General features: G+C 44.8%; 3 protein-coding genes across 3 annotated transcripts in view; 2 read left to right on the forward strand and 1 right to left on the reverse strand.

Moving 5' to 3' along the window:
* LOC110513643 (arf-GAP with dual PH domain-containing protein 1-like) overlaps positions 1–1,430 on the forward strand; it is a 40,649-nt gene extending 39,219 nt beyond the window's left edge. The window contains exons 10-11 of the mRNA XM_036949171.1: positions 684–915; positions 1,210–1,430. Of these exons, the coding sequence (XP_036805066.1) occupies positions 684–915; positions 1,210–1,238 (261 nt within the window). The 3' untranslated portion in view covers positions 1,239–1,430. The remainder of the gene's footprint in view (positions 1–683; positions 916–1,209) is intronic.
* A 677-nt stretch (positions 1,431–2,107) lies between these two features.
* On the forward strand, positions 2,108–6,824 carry LOC110485601 (urotensin-2 receptor). The gene has a single exon (XM_021556698.2). The coding sequence runs from the start codon at positions 4,528–4,530 to the stop codon at positions 5,611–5,613; it is 1,086 nt and encodes a 361-aa protein (XP_021412373.1). The 5' UTR covers positions 2,108–4,527; the 3' UTR covers positions 5,614–6,824.
* A 4,738-nt stretch (positions 6,825–11,562) lies between these two features.
* LOC118940344 (galectin-2-like) lies at positions 11,563–15,927 on the reverse strand. Its single transcript, XM_036949173.1, has 4 exons — positions 15,809–15,927; positions 13,234–13,313; positions 12,398–12,557; positions 11,563–11,933 (listed from the first exon to the last, which is right to left on the reverse strand). The coding sequence occupies exons 1-4, from the start codon at positions 15,809–15,811 to the stop codon at positions 11,787–11,789; spliced, it is 390 nt and encodes a 129-aa protein (XP_036805068.1). The 5' UTR covers positions 15,812–15,927; the 3' UTR covers positions 11,563–11,786.
* Between the last annotated feature and the right edge of the window lie 308 nt (positions 15,928–16,235).

Raw genomic sequence — 16,235 nt, forward strand, 5'->3', positions numbered from 1 at the left:
GTCTACCTCACCCTCCCTCCCCTCCCCTACCTCACTCTCACCTCACCCCCTCTACCTCACCCTCCCTCCCCTACCTCACTCTCACCTCACCCCCTCTACCTCACTCTCACCTCACCTCCTCAACCTCACCCTCCCTCACCTACCTCACTCTCACCTCACCCCCTCTACCTCATCTCACCTCACCCCCTCTACCTCACTCTCACCTCACCCCCTCTCTCACTCTCACCTCACCCCCTCTACCTCACTCTCACCTCACCTCCTCTACCTCACCCTCCCTCACCTACCTCACTCTCACCTCACCCCCTCTACCTCACTCTCACCTCACCCCCCCTACCTCACTCTCACCTCACCCCCTCTACCTCACTCTCACCTCACCCCCTCTACCTCACTCTCACCTCACCTCCTCAACCTCACCCTCCCTCACCTACCTCACTCTCACCTCACCCCCTCTACCTCATCTCACCTCACCCCCTCTACCTCACTCTCACCTCACCCCCTCTCTCACTCTCACCTCACCCCCTCTACCTCACTCTCACCTCACCTCCTATACCTCACCCTCCCTCACCTACCTCACTCTCACCTTACCCCCTCTACCTCATCTCACCTCACCCCCTCTACCTCACTCTCACCTCACCCCCTCTCTCACTCTCACCTCACCCCCTCTACCTCCTCTACCTTGCCAGGATGCCTTTGCCAAGGGTGAGGCATTCCTAGGGCACCAGGACCATGGTTACAGAGCTAGCCCCGGCCTTCCCGCCGGAACCCACTGCAACGGCGCCTGGCAACACGGCATCACCATAGTAACACCCGAGCGCAGCTTCCTGTTTACCTGCGAGACGGAAGCTGAGCAACAGGATTGGCTGAAACACTTCAATGATGTCATCAGCATCCAGATGTCCCCTCAGGAGTACTCCAGTAAGAGATTACAACCTCTTATTAAGGGTTTATATTTATTAACATCTATGTGTGTTTATAAGCGTACCGATGTCCCCTCAGGAGGACTCCAGTAAGAGATTACAACCTCTTATTAAGGGTTTATATTTATTAACATCTATGTGTGTTTATAAGCGTACCGATGTCCCCTCAGGAGGACTCCAGTAAGAGAGGACCATGTTTTACTATTTATAAAGGGTTTATAAACATATATTGCTGTTATTGTTTGGTTATAAAGTGTTTATTAACATCTGACCTCATGTTTGTGTTTTGCAGTGGAGGCTATGTTCAGACACAAGCATTGATGGACCCTTCCTTCCCCCATCCTCCTCTCCTCTACCCGTCTTCTGTTCCTCCTCTCTCCTCCTCTCCTTTACCCGTCTTCTGTTCCTCCTCTCCTCCTCCTCTCCTCTACCCGTCTTCTGTTCCTCCTCTCTTCTCCTCTCCTCTACCCGTCTTCTGTTCCTCCTCTCTCCTCCTCTCATCTACCTGTCTTCAGTTCCTCCTCACCTCCTCCTCTCCTCTACCCGTCTTCTGTTCCTCCTCTCTCCTCCTCTCCTCTACCTGTCTTCTGTTCCTCCTCTCCTCCTCCTCTCCTCTACCTGTCTTCTGTTCCTCCTCTCCTCCTCCTCTCCTCTACCTGTCTTCTGTTCCTCCTCTCTCCTCCTCTCCTCTACCTGTCTTCTGTTCCTCCTCTCCTCCACCTGTCTTCTGTTCCTCCTCTCTCCTCCTCTCCTCTACCTGTCTTCTGTTCCTCCTCTCCTCCTCCTCTCCTCTACCTGTCTTCTGTTCCTCCTCTCTCCTCCTCTCTACCTGTCTTCTGTTCCTCCTCTCCTCCTCCTCTCCTCTACCTGTCTTCTGTTCCTCCTCTCTCCTCCTCTCCTCTACCTGTCTTCTGTTCCTCCTCTCCTCCTCCTCTCCTCTACCTGTCTTCTGTTCCTCCTCTCTCCTCCTCTCTACCTGTCTTCTGTTCCTCCTCTCCTCCTCCTCTCCTCTACCCGTCTTCTGTTCCTCCTCTCCTCCTCCTCTCCTCTACCTGTCTTCTGTTCCTCCTTTCCTCCTCCTCTCCTCTACCCGTCTTCTGTTCCTCCTCTCCTCTAACTGTCTTCTGTTCCTCCTCTCCTCCTCCTCTCCTCTACCCGTCTTCTGTTCCTCCTCTCTCCTCCTCTCCTCTACCTGTCTTCTGTTCCTCCTCTCCTCCTCCTCTCCTCTACCTGTCTTCTGTTCCTCCTCTCTCCTCCTCTCTACCTGTCTTCTGTTCCTCCTCTCCTCCTCCTCTCTTCTACCCGTCTTCTGTTCCTCCTCTCCTCCTCCTTTCCTCTGCCCATCCTGGAGATCACCAAGACGTTTGAGGTTAGGTTAGGCTGTCCTTGCCTAAGAAAGACAGATGTACAAACACACTAGACTGCAGCAGAACCTGTCATCATGGTCAACCACTGTGCCTTACACTATGTCATTACTTTAATCTCTCAGATCAATGTGATTTAAATGTGTACTTTTAAAGTTCCCTATTAATATCTTAGAAATGGACATTTTAGATGGGTGAGTTTGGTTAGGAGATATGTAAAGATATACATTTGAATATAACTATGGATAATGTTCAACTCTCTTATGGGTGTGTATAAACAGATAGTGGGGGTTTTTATAGTGCCATTTTGTGGTGTTTCAAGAATATGACAGATCTCTCTTTCTACATATCCTGTATGACCGAAGATATTGTAAGGTATTAGACAACCAATTTAGACTGAGGAGACATGCAAAGAATATCATTGATTGATATATACTTGTCATTCCTCCCATGTCGTGCTTTTATTCATGTTATCAAGGGTGTTTTCCAATATAGAAGAAGATTGGTTGTAAATGTTCATGTTTGAGGTACTACAAACTATTTTTTATAAATCCGTACATTGGTCTCCTCTTGTTTTAAATATGTAAATGATTTGAAAATGACATCTAAAGAGTTCATGCGTGAGATATAGAGATCGAATGATATGTCAGTGTGTGTGTGTGTGTGTGTGTGTGTGTGTGTGTGTGTGTGTGTGTGTGTGTGTGTGTGTGTGTGTGTGTGTGTGTGTGTGTGTGTGTGTGTGTGTGTGTGTGTGTGTTTTAGCGCCAGCGAACCAGGGGTGTTTAAAACTGCACCCAGGTGTTTAAAGAGAGCAGGACCGGGGCTGAGGTGAATCACTCATAAATCCATAGAGTCATCCTGGGTTACACCTATATGAGAGAGAGAGAGACGGGGAGAGAGAGAGAGTGAGGGGGACGGGTAGAGAGAGTGAGAGAGAGGAGAAACAGAGCAAGAGAGAGGTAAAGGGGACAAAGAGGAAGAAGGAAAGGGGTCAGAGGACAGAGAGAAGGAAAGAGAATAGAGGACTGCAGTTGAAGGAAAGAAGAAGACGGACACAACAAAACGCCTATGAAGAGCTCTGGAATTAAACACTAGAAGGGGCCCCAGTTACTCTATTGGAACAGCCCAACATTGACCTTTTGAGAGGTACCAACAATGACCATCCACCGTGCCAGCTGAGAACACAAGACAACCTAACCTCTGGATACAGTCTGAGAGCTTCTGAACCACCACAAACTGACCAATGACAACACACTGTCAACTCAGGACATCAAGCTACTCCCAAGTCACCGCTGCGGTTCAAGTCCACTAGAAACTGAAGCGTCTGACTGTTTTTCTGTATCGCCTGGGCTTCGTCCGGTACCCGCGGGAAGGAAAGGATCATGGGAGCTTGGAGGAGCTGGAGCGGGGACGTGGAAACATCGGGAGATAAGAGACACTCGATGAGGTGGACTTGTCAGCCATGTCCTGGTTCACCTTAAAGCTGCAGGTTAACAGTCGTAGTGGAACTGAAGCCACTGTTGAAGCATCACTACACACGGCCTGTTTTCCTATTGGATTTAGATTCAATTTAGATAAAGAGTCAGAAGGCCAAAGACGATTTATGTGTTTTCAAGTCAAATTGTATTTGTCACATACACAGTTTCCAGCAGGTTTAAAAGGTGCAGTGACCTGCTGACGTGCTATCTCCCTCAACAATGCAGAACAATGTGCTATCTCCCTCAACAATGCAGAACAACGTGCTATCTCCCTCAACAATGCAGAACAGTTGTTGTTTTTGTCTGGTTCTGTCTGTTTTTCACTGGATCTTATGCAGTGCACAAAGTCACTTCACATTCTTTATGATTCTCTATTCACTCCAACATGGAGCTCTTTAAAATCCGTTTGGAATCCATAAGCAACTCTTTAAAATCTGTTTGGAATCCATAAGCAACTCTTTAAAATCCGTTTGGAATCCATAAGCAACTCTTTAAAATCCATTTGGAATCCATAAGCAACTCTTTAAAATCTGTTTGGAATCCATAAGCAACTCTTTAAAATCCGTTTGGAATCCATAAGCAACTCTTTAAAATCCGTTTGGAATCCATAAGCAACTCTTTAAAATCCATTTGGAATCCATAAGCAACTCTTTAAAATCCGTTTGGAATCCATAAGCAACTCTTTAAAATCTTTCTGAATACTAATAGTAATAACAGTTTATCCCAGTAAAGTGATCACTTCATTGTAGGGACGTGCTGGCCTTATTTATGAACTCAAACCTTTCCCCAACGATGAACCAGAGCCAGACACCCATCGTGACCTCCATCTCACCCCAGTCAGGGCATGGTTCTGGGGGCTCGGGCGGTGTCTCTGGAGGGGGTAGCTCCGGGGGTGGGGGTTTGTGGGTGACCTCTCTCCTCGGCGCTACCCTCCTAATCATGCTCGCCATGGGGGTGGCGGGTAACATCTACACCCTCTTCATCATGCGTTCCGCGGCTCTCCGCCGATCCGGCTCTATGTACGTCTATATACTCAACCTTGCCCTCGCCGACCTCCTCTACCTCTCTACGATCCCATTCGTCATCTGCACCTACTTTGCTCACGATTGGTTGTTCGGCGAGGCCGGTTGCCGGGTCCTCCTGAGTCTCGATCTCCTCACCATGCACGCCAGCGTCTTCGTCCTGGTCGCCATGTCGTTGGAGCGCTACCGGGCCGTGGCGAAGCCGTTTGGCGCCCGGCGATCCAGCACGCGAGGACGGAAGGTAGTGGCGGCCGTCATCTGGTGCGCGGCGTTTGTCCTGACACTACCCATGATGATTATGATACGGCTGAGGGAAGGGAAGTGGAACGCGGCCGGGAACGCCAAGCGGATCTGTTACCCGACGTGGACCCAAGAGGCCTTCAAGGCCTACCTCACCGCCCTGTTCCTGACCAGCGTCCTCGTACCCGGTTTAGTCATTGTTGGTCTCTACGCTGGCCTAGCACGTCGCTATTGGACTGCTCAGGCTAGCTTGGGACGAAGCAGCCGTTCAGCGAGAAGACGAGGCTTAAAACAAAAGGTTGTAACAATGATTTTTTGTATCATTGTAGCGTACTGGGTGTGTTTCCTGCCTTTCTGGGGGTGGCAGTTGGCACAGTTATTTTCCCCACAGTCCCTCAGGGCTCTGTCTCCTGCCACTCACAGTTACATGAATTTCTTTGTAACGTGTCTGACCTATGGGAATAGCTGCATTAACCCTTTGTTGTACACCCTCCTGACCCGGAACTATAAGGACTATCTGGCTCAGAAGGGTCAGAGCACAGGGTCAAGTAGGGGAGACCCGGCAGCCGGAGCACCCCTACAGGATCTGTAATCAGAGTAGAGGTGACCTGGGGTCAGCAGCCGGAGCACCCCTACAGGATCTATAATCAGAGTAGAGGTGACCTGGGGTCAGCAGCCGGAGCACCCCTACAGGATCTATAATCAGAGTACAGGTGACCTGGGGTCAGCTGCCGAAGAACCCCTACAGGAAATATAGGAGAAGAGGGGGGAAGTATTTTGACGTGACACAAGTAGGAACTATTATACTTGACTTAAATCCTTTTTATCCTGGGGAGGATAGGTCATCCATGCAGGAACTATAAAAGAGGGGGAGTTATTCTGACAAGAGCACTATTCCCAAAGCATTTCTGATACAGCATTTTTATCTTTTCACTCTGAGGAGTACCTTGGATTTGGTGAAAACATGAGGACATTTCTTTATAGCTGTTGGGGCAAGAGCAGCCTCCAAAACAAACAAATCGTTTTGTGAGTAGTTAGTGCAGCATAAACTTGCCCCGACAACATGGCTTACTCTAAACTCAGTAGTTTTTGTATTTTTACATCATCTGAATATTATTGGTATATAGTTATACAGGTGTTGGATCTTCATTTGTGCCAGTTTGCTACAGCAGGAAAATAACCCTGCAGCAACAGGAAAAGTGAATTATTATGTGGATTATAATTAATGGACGTTTTCTGTAGGGATTGATAGATTTTTCATAAGGGAAAATCAAGTCTGAAATGTCAAAGTGGAAATTACAAATTTAAGAAACATTTTTATGACTCAAAGGCTTGTTAAACCTCAAACCTCTAATTGTTTAATTTCACACATTACAGGAAAGTTGTCCCGCAACAGAGTGATCAGATTAAGATCCTACATCTGCAGCAATAGCTGTTTGACATATATTTTGCCAGGGGATTCCAGTTTGCATTCATCATGTAGGCTGCTGTATTTCTTGTCACATATTGACATGACATTTAACCAGTCACTGTGTATTTTGTTTCTTACTTCGATGTTGTTGTCATATTGCCAAAAATGTGTCAAGCTAATGTTCTTGGTTGGTTTTTCTCATCTTGTATTATTTTATTACATGATTGTTCTAATAAAGTTTTGACAGATTGATTTAGAGGTAAAATGACTACGATATTGCCCTCTGCTGGCAAAGGTTTTAGAGTAAGTTAACTTTCACATACAGTGTAATGTGTGGCAATCATGCCATCACATTTATCAGCGGTTGTAAGAATGCACTGTGTGTCCTGTTGGTGGCTAGTTTCCTCACTCTAGGTGTCTATGATGGACCCCACTGACACACACACACACCTACCGCCGCCCCCCAACACACACACACACACATTCCCTATCCCCCCAACACACACCTACCCCTAATCCCCCCACACACCCACACACACAGCTACCCCTACACCCCCACACTTACCCCTACCTGCCCCCCCCACACACACACACACCTACAGTGCCTTGCGAAAGTATTCGGCCCCCTTGAACTTTGCAACCTTTTGCCACATTTCAGGCTTCAAACATAAAGATATAAAACTGTATTTTTTTGTGAAGAATCAACAACAAGTGGGACACAATCATGAAGTGGAACAACATTTATTGGATATTTCAAACTTTTTTAACAAATCAAAAACTGAAAAATTGGGCGTGCAAAATTATTCAGCCCCTTTAAGTTAATACTTTGTAGTGCCACCTTTTGCTGCGATTACAGCTGTAAGTCGCTTGGGGTATGTCTCTTATCAGTTTTGCACATCGAGAGACTGACATTTTTTCCCATTCCTCCTTGCACAACAGCTCGAGCTCAGTGAGGTTGGATGGAGAGCATTTGTGAACAGCAGTTTTCAGTTCTTTCCACAGATTCTCGGTTGGATTCAGGTCTGGACTTTGACTTGGCCATTCTAACACCTGGATATGTTTATTTTTGAACCATTCCATTGTAGATTTTGCTTTATGTTTTGGATCATTGTCTTGTTGGAAGACAAATCTCCGTCCCAGTCTCAGGTCTTTTGCAGACTCCATCAGGTTTTCTTCCAGAATGGTCCTGTATTTGGCTCCATCCATCTTTCCATCAATTTTAACCATCTTCCCTGTCCCTGCTGAAGAAAAGCAGGCCCAAACCATGATGCTGTCACCACCATGTTTGACAGTGGGGATGGTGTGCTCAGCTGTGTTGCTTTTACGCCAAACATAACGTTTTGCATTGTTGCCAAAAAGTTCAATTTTGGTTTCATCTGACCAGAGCACCTTCTTCCACATGTTTGGTGTATCTCCCAGGTGGCTTGTGGCAAACTTTGAACAACACTTCAACATATCTTTAAGAAATGGCTTTCTTCTTGCCACTCTTCCATAAAGGCCAGATTTGTGCAATATACGACTGATTGTTGTCCTATGGACAGAGTCTCCCACCTCAGCTGTAGATCTCTGCAGTTCATCCAGAGTGATCATGGGCCTCTTGGCTGCATCTCTGATCAGTCTTCTCCTTGTATGAGCTGAAAGTTTAGATGGACGGCCAGGTCTTGGTAGATTTGCAGTGGTCTGATACTCCTTCCATTTCAATATTATCGCTTGCACAGTGCTCCTTGGGATGTTTAAAGCTTGGGAAATCTTTTTGTATCCAAATCCGGCTTTAAACTTCTTCACAACAGTATCTCGGACCTGCCTGGTGTGTTCCTTGTTCTTCATGATGCTCTCTGCGCTTTTAACGGACCTCTGAGACTATCACAGTGCAGGTGCATTTATACGGAGACTTGATTACACACAGGTGGATTGTATTTATCATCATTAGTCATTTAGGTCAACATTGGATCATTCAGAGATCCTCACTGAACTTCTGGAGAGAGTTTGCTGCACTGAAAGTAAAGGGGCTGAATAATTTTGCACGCCCAATTTTTCAGTTTTTGATTTGTTAAAAAAGTTTGAAATATCCAATAAATGTCGTTCCACTTCATGATTGTGTCCCACTTGTTGTTGATTCTTCACAAAAAAATACAGTTTTATATCTTTATGTTTGAAGCCTGAAATGTGGCAAAAGGTCGCAAAGTTCAAGGGGGCCGAATACTTTCGCAAGGCACTGTACCTTCCCCACACACACACACACACTCTCCAGACCGCCGCCTCTCACCAGGGAATGTGGTCCCAACATGCAACATTCCAAAGCCTTGAGGCAGGTCTCTTCGTGTTGTCCTGTAAATTGTCTCTCAGGAATGTCTAGTGTTATTCATCCTGCCAAAATAGACTAACAGGACCTACAGAACCACAACACAGACTGGACAGCGTGGATACAGATTATATGAGCCATTTGGTCTGAATAACTTGAGTTGATTGATGTTAATAATAACAGGACCTACAGAACCACAACACAGACTGGACTGCTTGAATACAGATTACAGTTGAAGTCAGAAGTTTACATACACTTAGGTTGGAGTCATTAAAACTCGTTTTTCAACCACTCCACAAATAATTTTTCCAAAAATTGTTTACAGACAGATTATTTCGCTTATAATTCACTGTATTACAATTCCAGTGGGTCAGAAGTTTACATACACTAAGTGCACTGTGTCTTTGAACAGCTTGGAAAATTCCAGAAAATGATGTCATGGCTTTAGAAGCTTCTGATAGGCTAATTGACATAATTTGAGTCAATTGGAGGTGTACCTGTGGATGTATTTCAAGGCCTACCTTCAAACTCAGTGCCTCTTTGCTTGACGTCATTGGAAAATCAAAAGAAATCAGCCAAGACCTCAGAAAGTCTGGTTCATCCTTGGGAGCAATTTCCAAAGCAATTTCCAAACTGAAAGTACCACGTTCATCTGTACAAACATGTATAAACACCATGGGACCACGCAGCCGTCATACCGCTCAGGAAGGAGACGCGTTCTGTCTCCTAGAGATGAACGTACTTTGGTGCGAAAAGTGTAAATCAATCCCAGAAAAACAGCAAAGGACCTTGTGAAGATGCTGGAGGAAACAGGTACAAAAGTTTCTATATCCACAGTAAAAAGAGTCCTATATCTACATAACCTGAAAGGTCGCTCAGCAAGGAAGAAGCCACAAAACAGCCATGGGGACAAAGATTGTATTTTTTTGAGAAATGTCCTCTGGTCTGATGAAACAAAAGTAGAACTGTTTGGAGGAAAAAGGGGGCGGCTTGCAAGCTGAAGAACACCACCCCAACCGTGAACCACGGAGGTGGCAGCATCATGTTGTGGGGGTGCTTTGCTGCAGGAGGGACTGGTGCACTTCACAAAATAAATGGCATCATGAGGCAGGATAATTATGTGGATATATTGAAGCAACATCTCAAGACCTCAGTCAGGAAGTTAAAGCTTGGTCGCAAATGGGTCTTCCAAATGGACAATGACCCCAAGCATACTTCCAAAGTTGTGGCAAAACTGCTTAAGGAGAACAAAGTCAAGTTATTGGAGTGGCCATCACAAAGCCCTGACCTCAATCCTATAGAAAATTTGTGGGCAGAACTGAAAAAGCGTGTGGAAGCAAGGAGGCCTACAACTCTGACTCAGTTACAGCAGCTCTGCCTGGAGGAATGGCCCAAAATGTACCCAGCATATTGTGGAAAGCTTGTGGAAGGCGACCTGAAACGTTTGACCCAAGTTTTAAACAATTTAAAGGTAGAGCTACCAAATACTAATATAGTGCATGTAAACTTCTGACCCACTGGGAATGTGATGAAAGCTGAAATAAATCACTCTACTATTATTCTGACATTTCACATTCTTTAACTAAAGTGGTGATCCTAACTGACCTAAGACGGAATTTTTACCAAGATTAAATGTCAGGAATTGTGAAAAACGGAGTTTAAATGTATTTGGCTAAGGTGTATGTAAACTTCCGACTACAACTGTATACGAACCATTTGGTCTGAATAACTTGAGTTGATTGATATTAATTGTCCTTCAACTGACAGTTCGTTACTTAATTACTTTAACTGAAAGTTAGTTACTTGAGTCCAGTTTATGTCAATCAATATCTAATCAAAAGCTGGTCCTCTGTTAACTGAATTATATTTGTCCTATACACATGTGTGAAACGGATATGTGTTTTATTACCCAACTCCCCCTGAGACACTCAGAGAGACACCTATCAGAGAGGGAGGTCACAGCCAATGATCAACGACAACCCTGGAGCAACTAGGGTTCAGTGCCTTGCTCACAGCCATATGAACAGATGTTTCACCTTGTCGGCTCTGGGATTAGAACTAGAATTGTTTTGGTTACGGGCCCTATGCCCTAACCGCTAGGCTGCCAGCCATCCTTGATAGCTTGTTGCTCAGCCTTAGTCATGACTCAGCATAGAATAACATATTTCGTAAAGAGAGTTAGCATTGAATTGGTATCAACCACTACTACTACTAAAAAGATAATACAATTCCTAGAAGGCCAAGTGTGAGTTCAGCCCACTGATGTTCTAGTTCACCCAGGAGACAGACAGACAGACAGGGAGGCAGGCAGACAGACAGACAGGCAGGAGGGAGGCAGGCAGACAGACAGACAGGAGGCAGGCAAACAGACAGACAGGCAGGAGGTAGACAGACTGACAGGCAGGACAGTGACAATAGACTGTATAAGTGAGTACACTGACCTAGTGAGCTCACAGTCAATTATTTTATGGTGGGAGACCATGGTTAACACCCAGGCTACACTAGTGTGTGTGTGTGTGTGTGTGTGTGCGGAAGAGGATTAACACCCAGGCTACAGTCTAATAAACAGTAATGTGTCTCCCTCTGATGATGTCATGACTGACCGCTGTACGAGTATGGGGGAGGTTGAGAGAGAGAGGGAAAGAGAAAAAGAGAATACACTAAATCAAATCGAAGTTTATTGGTTGCGTATACAGATTTGCAGATGTTATTGCAGGTGCATCGGAATGCTTGTGATTCTATCTCCAACACTAGTGAGTAAGGAAATAAAGATTCGGCCTCTCGTTAAGGACACACCAGAAGTATTCAAAGATTATACAAAGGCCACATAAAGATATTGAAAACATTGTTTGCTTTCACGGAGGTTTTATTAACACATCTGGAATGGTCTCTCCACAGGTTTCTGGTAGAAGTGTGTTTGACAGTGGCGCCACCTAGTGGGTTTTCCTCTCACTGCACAACGTACACAATGAGAGCTCAGAGTTGGTATAAATAAGTTCACAGGTATTGTTTCAAAGGATTTAGACAACTGTCAGAGGTTAAAGGTCAACCTCTATTTGATCTTGAAGCTGATGACCTTGACATCTCCGTCAACCATGATGTGTTTGTACTTGCAGTCGCCAAGGCGATTGGGGAAGTCCATCATGTGACCGTCTGGCAGCTTGATGTAGAACTGCTCATTGGTGAAGTTGAGGACCAGCTGGATGGAGGGATGAGAGAGAGAGAGAGAAAGAGAGAGAGAGAGAAATGTTTAGAATCTAATTTACCAGCCATGTGTCTTGTAGTCTGCAGTCTGTAGCAGTCAGGCACGGGAGGCTAGAATCTTTGAGGCAAGTTATAATCTACTGCTTCATTTCTGTAGACGTTATTTGAATGGCTCCTGGTTAAGGACTTATTTGTAATGATTAAATTCAACAGTTAGGCGGGCTTACACTGGCTTCCTAGTGAGCCAAATCAATGAGCCATTGAGATGACTCTATCAGATGTACTTATACAATAGATGCTGTTATAATCACCAGTGTAGACTAACTGTGGACTCTATAACTGTTACATATTATATTTGCAGTTAGAGTCAACAGACTGTGTGACCAGACTGACCTATGACCAAATGTTAGACTGGTGATTATTACCTTATCACACACACACGCGAGCACACACACACACCTTGAACTGCTCTCCATCCTGGAAGGGGAAGTGACCTTCCTTGAGTTCGTCTCCCCAGCTTCCTCCAGACAGAGAGTTACACACGATGTGTCCGTGGCTGAAACGAGGGTTGAAGTGGAGGGCGTAGTTGTCACTGTCGTGGCCGATGTTGATGGTGAAACTATGGGGGGGTAGAGATGGAGGAGGGGGGAGATTTAGAGAGAGTGAGAGAAAGATAGGGAGAGATGGGGGGGGAGATAAAATGAAACAGGAAATGAGATATGATAATTCAGTCCAAAAAAAGTAACACAATAAGTTCTCCATAAGCGTGGTTTGTTTTTGCTTAGCCAAATTGAATTGAAACCATGTCAATAACCATGACAACCTTTTGGTATGTATATTGTGGGCTGCAAAGGCCCCCAATGTGACATCCGGGTCTACAAACACCGAAACCAGTAGTTGAAACCAGTAGTTGAAACCAATAGTTGAAACCAGTAGTTGAAACCAGTAGTTGAAACCAATAGTTGAAACCAGTAGTTGAAACCAGTAGTTGAAACCAATAGTTGAAACCAATAGTTGAAACCAATAATTGAAACCAATAGTTGAAACCAATAGTTGAAACCAATAGTGACTTGTACGTGCACTGTTTCCCATATACACTTGGTGGGCTGCGAAATACCCGAAAAGTACAATCAGGGCTACAAGCACCAAAACATTGAATTGAAACCAAGAGTGTCAGGGTTCTGCTAAATCTTGGGAGTGAGAAGTGAGTGAGGCACTAGGAGTGTCTCAAGGACTAATGCTAGGGGAAACACTGTGTTGAGTTTGGGTTGAAAGGTGAAGTGTCAGGATCTTACTTAGAGGCTCCAGACTTGGTCTTCCCTGTGAACGTCATCTCCTGACCCTGCTTGAAGGACATGTTTTCCACACGGAACGTCTAGGAAGGAGAAATTAGACAACTAAGGGGTTAACAAATGGGATAAATACACAGTAATAAGCGTCTTACTGCACTGAGCTCATAGAAAACAGTTACCTTGTCAAATGAACAGTACAAATAGCAGAGACTAAGAGTAAATGAGAAGTGGGGAAAATAAATCTCATTGGTCTGCAGAGTTTGGTTCCCATAACAGGGATAATGTTCATCTCGGCCCAGTTGATATGACGATGGAGTTGACATGACAATGGAGTTGATATGACGATGGAGTTGACATGACGATGGAGTTGACATGACGATGGAGCAATGAACCTTTAGTTGATCATCCTTAAGTGTCAATGACATCAGTATGAACGTTGTATGACCTTTGTGTTTTTGAAAACGTTGTTACCCATAACTGGCATGTACTACTTCATAAACGTTACAGCTCAGGAGGCTGCTGAGGGGAGGACATCTCATAATTACAGCTGGAAAGGAGTGAATGGAAAAGTATCAAACGTGAAAAACCATGATGAGTTCCATACCACTCCATTCATTCAGTTCCAGTCATTACTATGAGCCTGTCCTCCCCAATGAAGATGCCACCAGCCACCTGTGTTTTCCAGATTCGTATCAGCATGTCTGTGGTGCACATGGAACCACGGTAACAGAACCTACGGTCAGGTTATCTTGTTCAGTGTTAATGATCAACCTTATTGGGGTAGTGAGTGAAACACCCATGGGCAATAAAACCATATCCTGGTCCCAGATCTGTTTGTACTAGACGACTCCTACGGTCATTGTCACGCCATGTTTGCACAATCATATCTGGGATCAGTCATAAAATACCGAACACAGGGTCATAAAAGCAGCAAAACAGGACCTAAACGTTGTTTGAATGCTGTTTGACCGTTGAGATGGTCAGGAAGTGGTCACAAGGAGACAGTGAAGTCATAAATGGTTTACAACAGTAAGACTAAAAAAAATAGAGGATGAAACTGGTGATTCAAAGATGAGCTAAGACCCTACCACACCCTCTGTCTGTACTACAATCTGTGGTGTGTGTGCGTGTGCGCACGTGTGCGTGTGTGTGTGTGACACTGCATCGTCAATGATGCTATTGAGATTCACATAATACCTCCCTTCAAACAATCATTGGTTGGATCTAATAAATGGTAGTCATTGTGTCCTCTGTATCAGTGGGTCAATGTCCCTGGTATCACATGGTAATAGTCACGTAGAAGATATGGTAGTTAGACCCTATACCTGGGCCGCACCTTGGAACACTGCATCACCTGTCTCTGTATCTCAGATCAATAATGACGTTAATCATCAAACAGGTGGAGTCTCCAGTCAATTCTCAAAAACTCCGTAATTCGTTGGGGATAGAATCCATTGACGTTGTACATTTATTGTGGTTCAAAGCAACATAGTTAGACACATTTATATTGTGACACAGAATATTTCTAGACTGCTGAACTATTGGGTATCCTACGGTCTACAACCCTAATCTAACCCTAATAAGCTGAATCAGGTTAGTTACAACTGGGATTGGAGTGAAAACCTACAGGATGGTAGCTCTCCAGGAACAGAGTTGGAGTAGAAACCTACAGGAGGGTAGCTCTCCAGGAACAGGGTTGGAGTGAAAACCTACAGGAGGGTAGCTCTCCAGGAACAGGGTTGGAGTGAAAACCTACAGGAGGGTAGCTCTTCAGGAACAGGGTTGGAGTGAAAACCTACAGGAGGGTAGCTCTCCAGGAACAGGGTTGGAGTGAAAACCTACAGGAGGGTAGCTCTCCAGGAACAGGGTTAGAGTGAAAACCTACAGGAGGGTAGCTCTCCAGGAACAGGGTTAGAGTGAAAACCTACAGGAGGGTAGCTCTCCAGGAACAGGGTTAGAGTGAAAACCTACAGGAGGGTAGCTCTCCAGGAACAGGGTTGGAGTTAAAACCTACAGGAGGTTAGCTCTCCAGGAACAGGGTTGGAGTTAAAACCTACAGGAGGGTAGCTCTCCAGGAACAGGGTTAGAGAGCCCTGATCTAAAGGCTGTAGAATATACAGGTGTCATCCTCTTACTTTTTACAACCTTGAATCCAACTAATCTCCAGACTCACCACTCACAGTAATTCAAAGTACATCAAGATAAGGAACACTATTGCAAAATACCACAAAGAACCATATATGGATTTTATGGACTGCCCCTGTAGTAGAATAAATCATAGCGGCAATGAAAGTCATTTAATCACAGACTCATATTAAATTCCAGTTTTCCCAAGGTTATGTGTACTGTGATAATAATAATAATCATGATAACACAGTATCAAAGCAAAACATCAGTTTCAGGAGCTGCACACAAACTTTACCAGCTACCTAACTCCCTGTCCCTCTACCTTGTATTGATTTGCCTTTGAAAGGGAGGTGTTTAAACAATGTATCTGATATGCTGTAGTGTGTAGATAGTTTGAAAGCAGAGACAGTTGATAAAAGAATAGTTCTGAATGAATTACAGTCATACATACCATCTTGGCGGACTTCTCAATGAAATCTCAGTAGAAAAAGCCTGAAAAGTGAGAAAGTTTTCATTTTACAGTCTGGTATCGTAGAAAGGGCAGGGTTTAGAATTTTGTACTAGCCAATAAGAGAAGGAGTTGTAAAAGTGGTGACCAATCAGGGCCAATAATATCACTAGCCTACATTTCCAACCAAGCAATAGAAGGAAGCAGTGAAGGCTGCTGAGGGTAGGACTGCTCATAGTAATGACTGGAATGGAGTCAATGGAATGGTATCAACCACATGGAAACCATTCCAGACATTATTCCAGCCATTAACATGAGCCATCCTCCCCTTAGCAGCCTCCACTGGAAGATAGTCACATATATTTGGAGTGAGTTGCCAGAGAATGTACCAAATGGCACCATATTCCCTATATAGTGTACACATTTGTTT

The sequence above is a fragment of the Oncorhynchus mykiss genome, chromosome 17 (assembly GCF_013265735.2).
Source record: "Oncorhynchus mykiss isolate Arlee chromosome 17, USDA_OmykA_1.1, whole genome shotgun sequence".
In the NCBI taxonomy this organism is placed as follows: Eukaryota; Metazoa; Chordata; class Actinopteri; order Salmoniformes; family Salmonidae; genus Oncorhynchus; species Oncorhynchus mykiss.

Excerpts from the sequence above, each read along its gene's own strand:
- LOC118940344 (XM_036949173.1), bottom strand. Across the intron at positions 12,558-13,233 it reads ACCAAGTCTGGAGCCTCTAA|TTTCACCATCAACATCGGCC; the intron begins GTAAGATCCTGA and ends ACCCCCCCATAG. Across the intron at positions 11,934-12,397 it reads AGGATGGAGAGCAGTTCAAG|CTGGTCCTCAACTTCACCAA; the intron begins GTGTGTGTGTGT and ends CCCTCCATCCAG.
- LOC110485601 (XM_021556698.2), top strand. The coding sequence starts at position 4,528 with ATGAACTCAAACCTTTCCCCAACGATGAACCAGAGCCAGACACCCATC.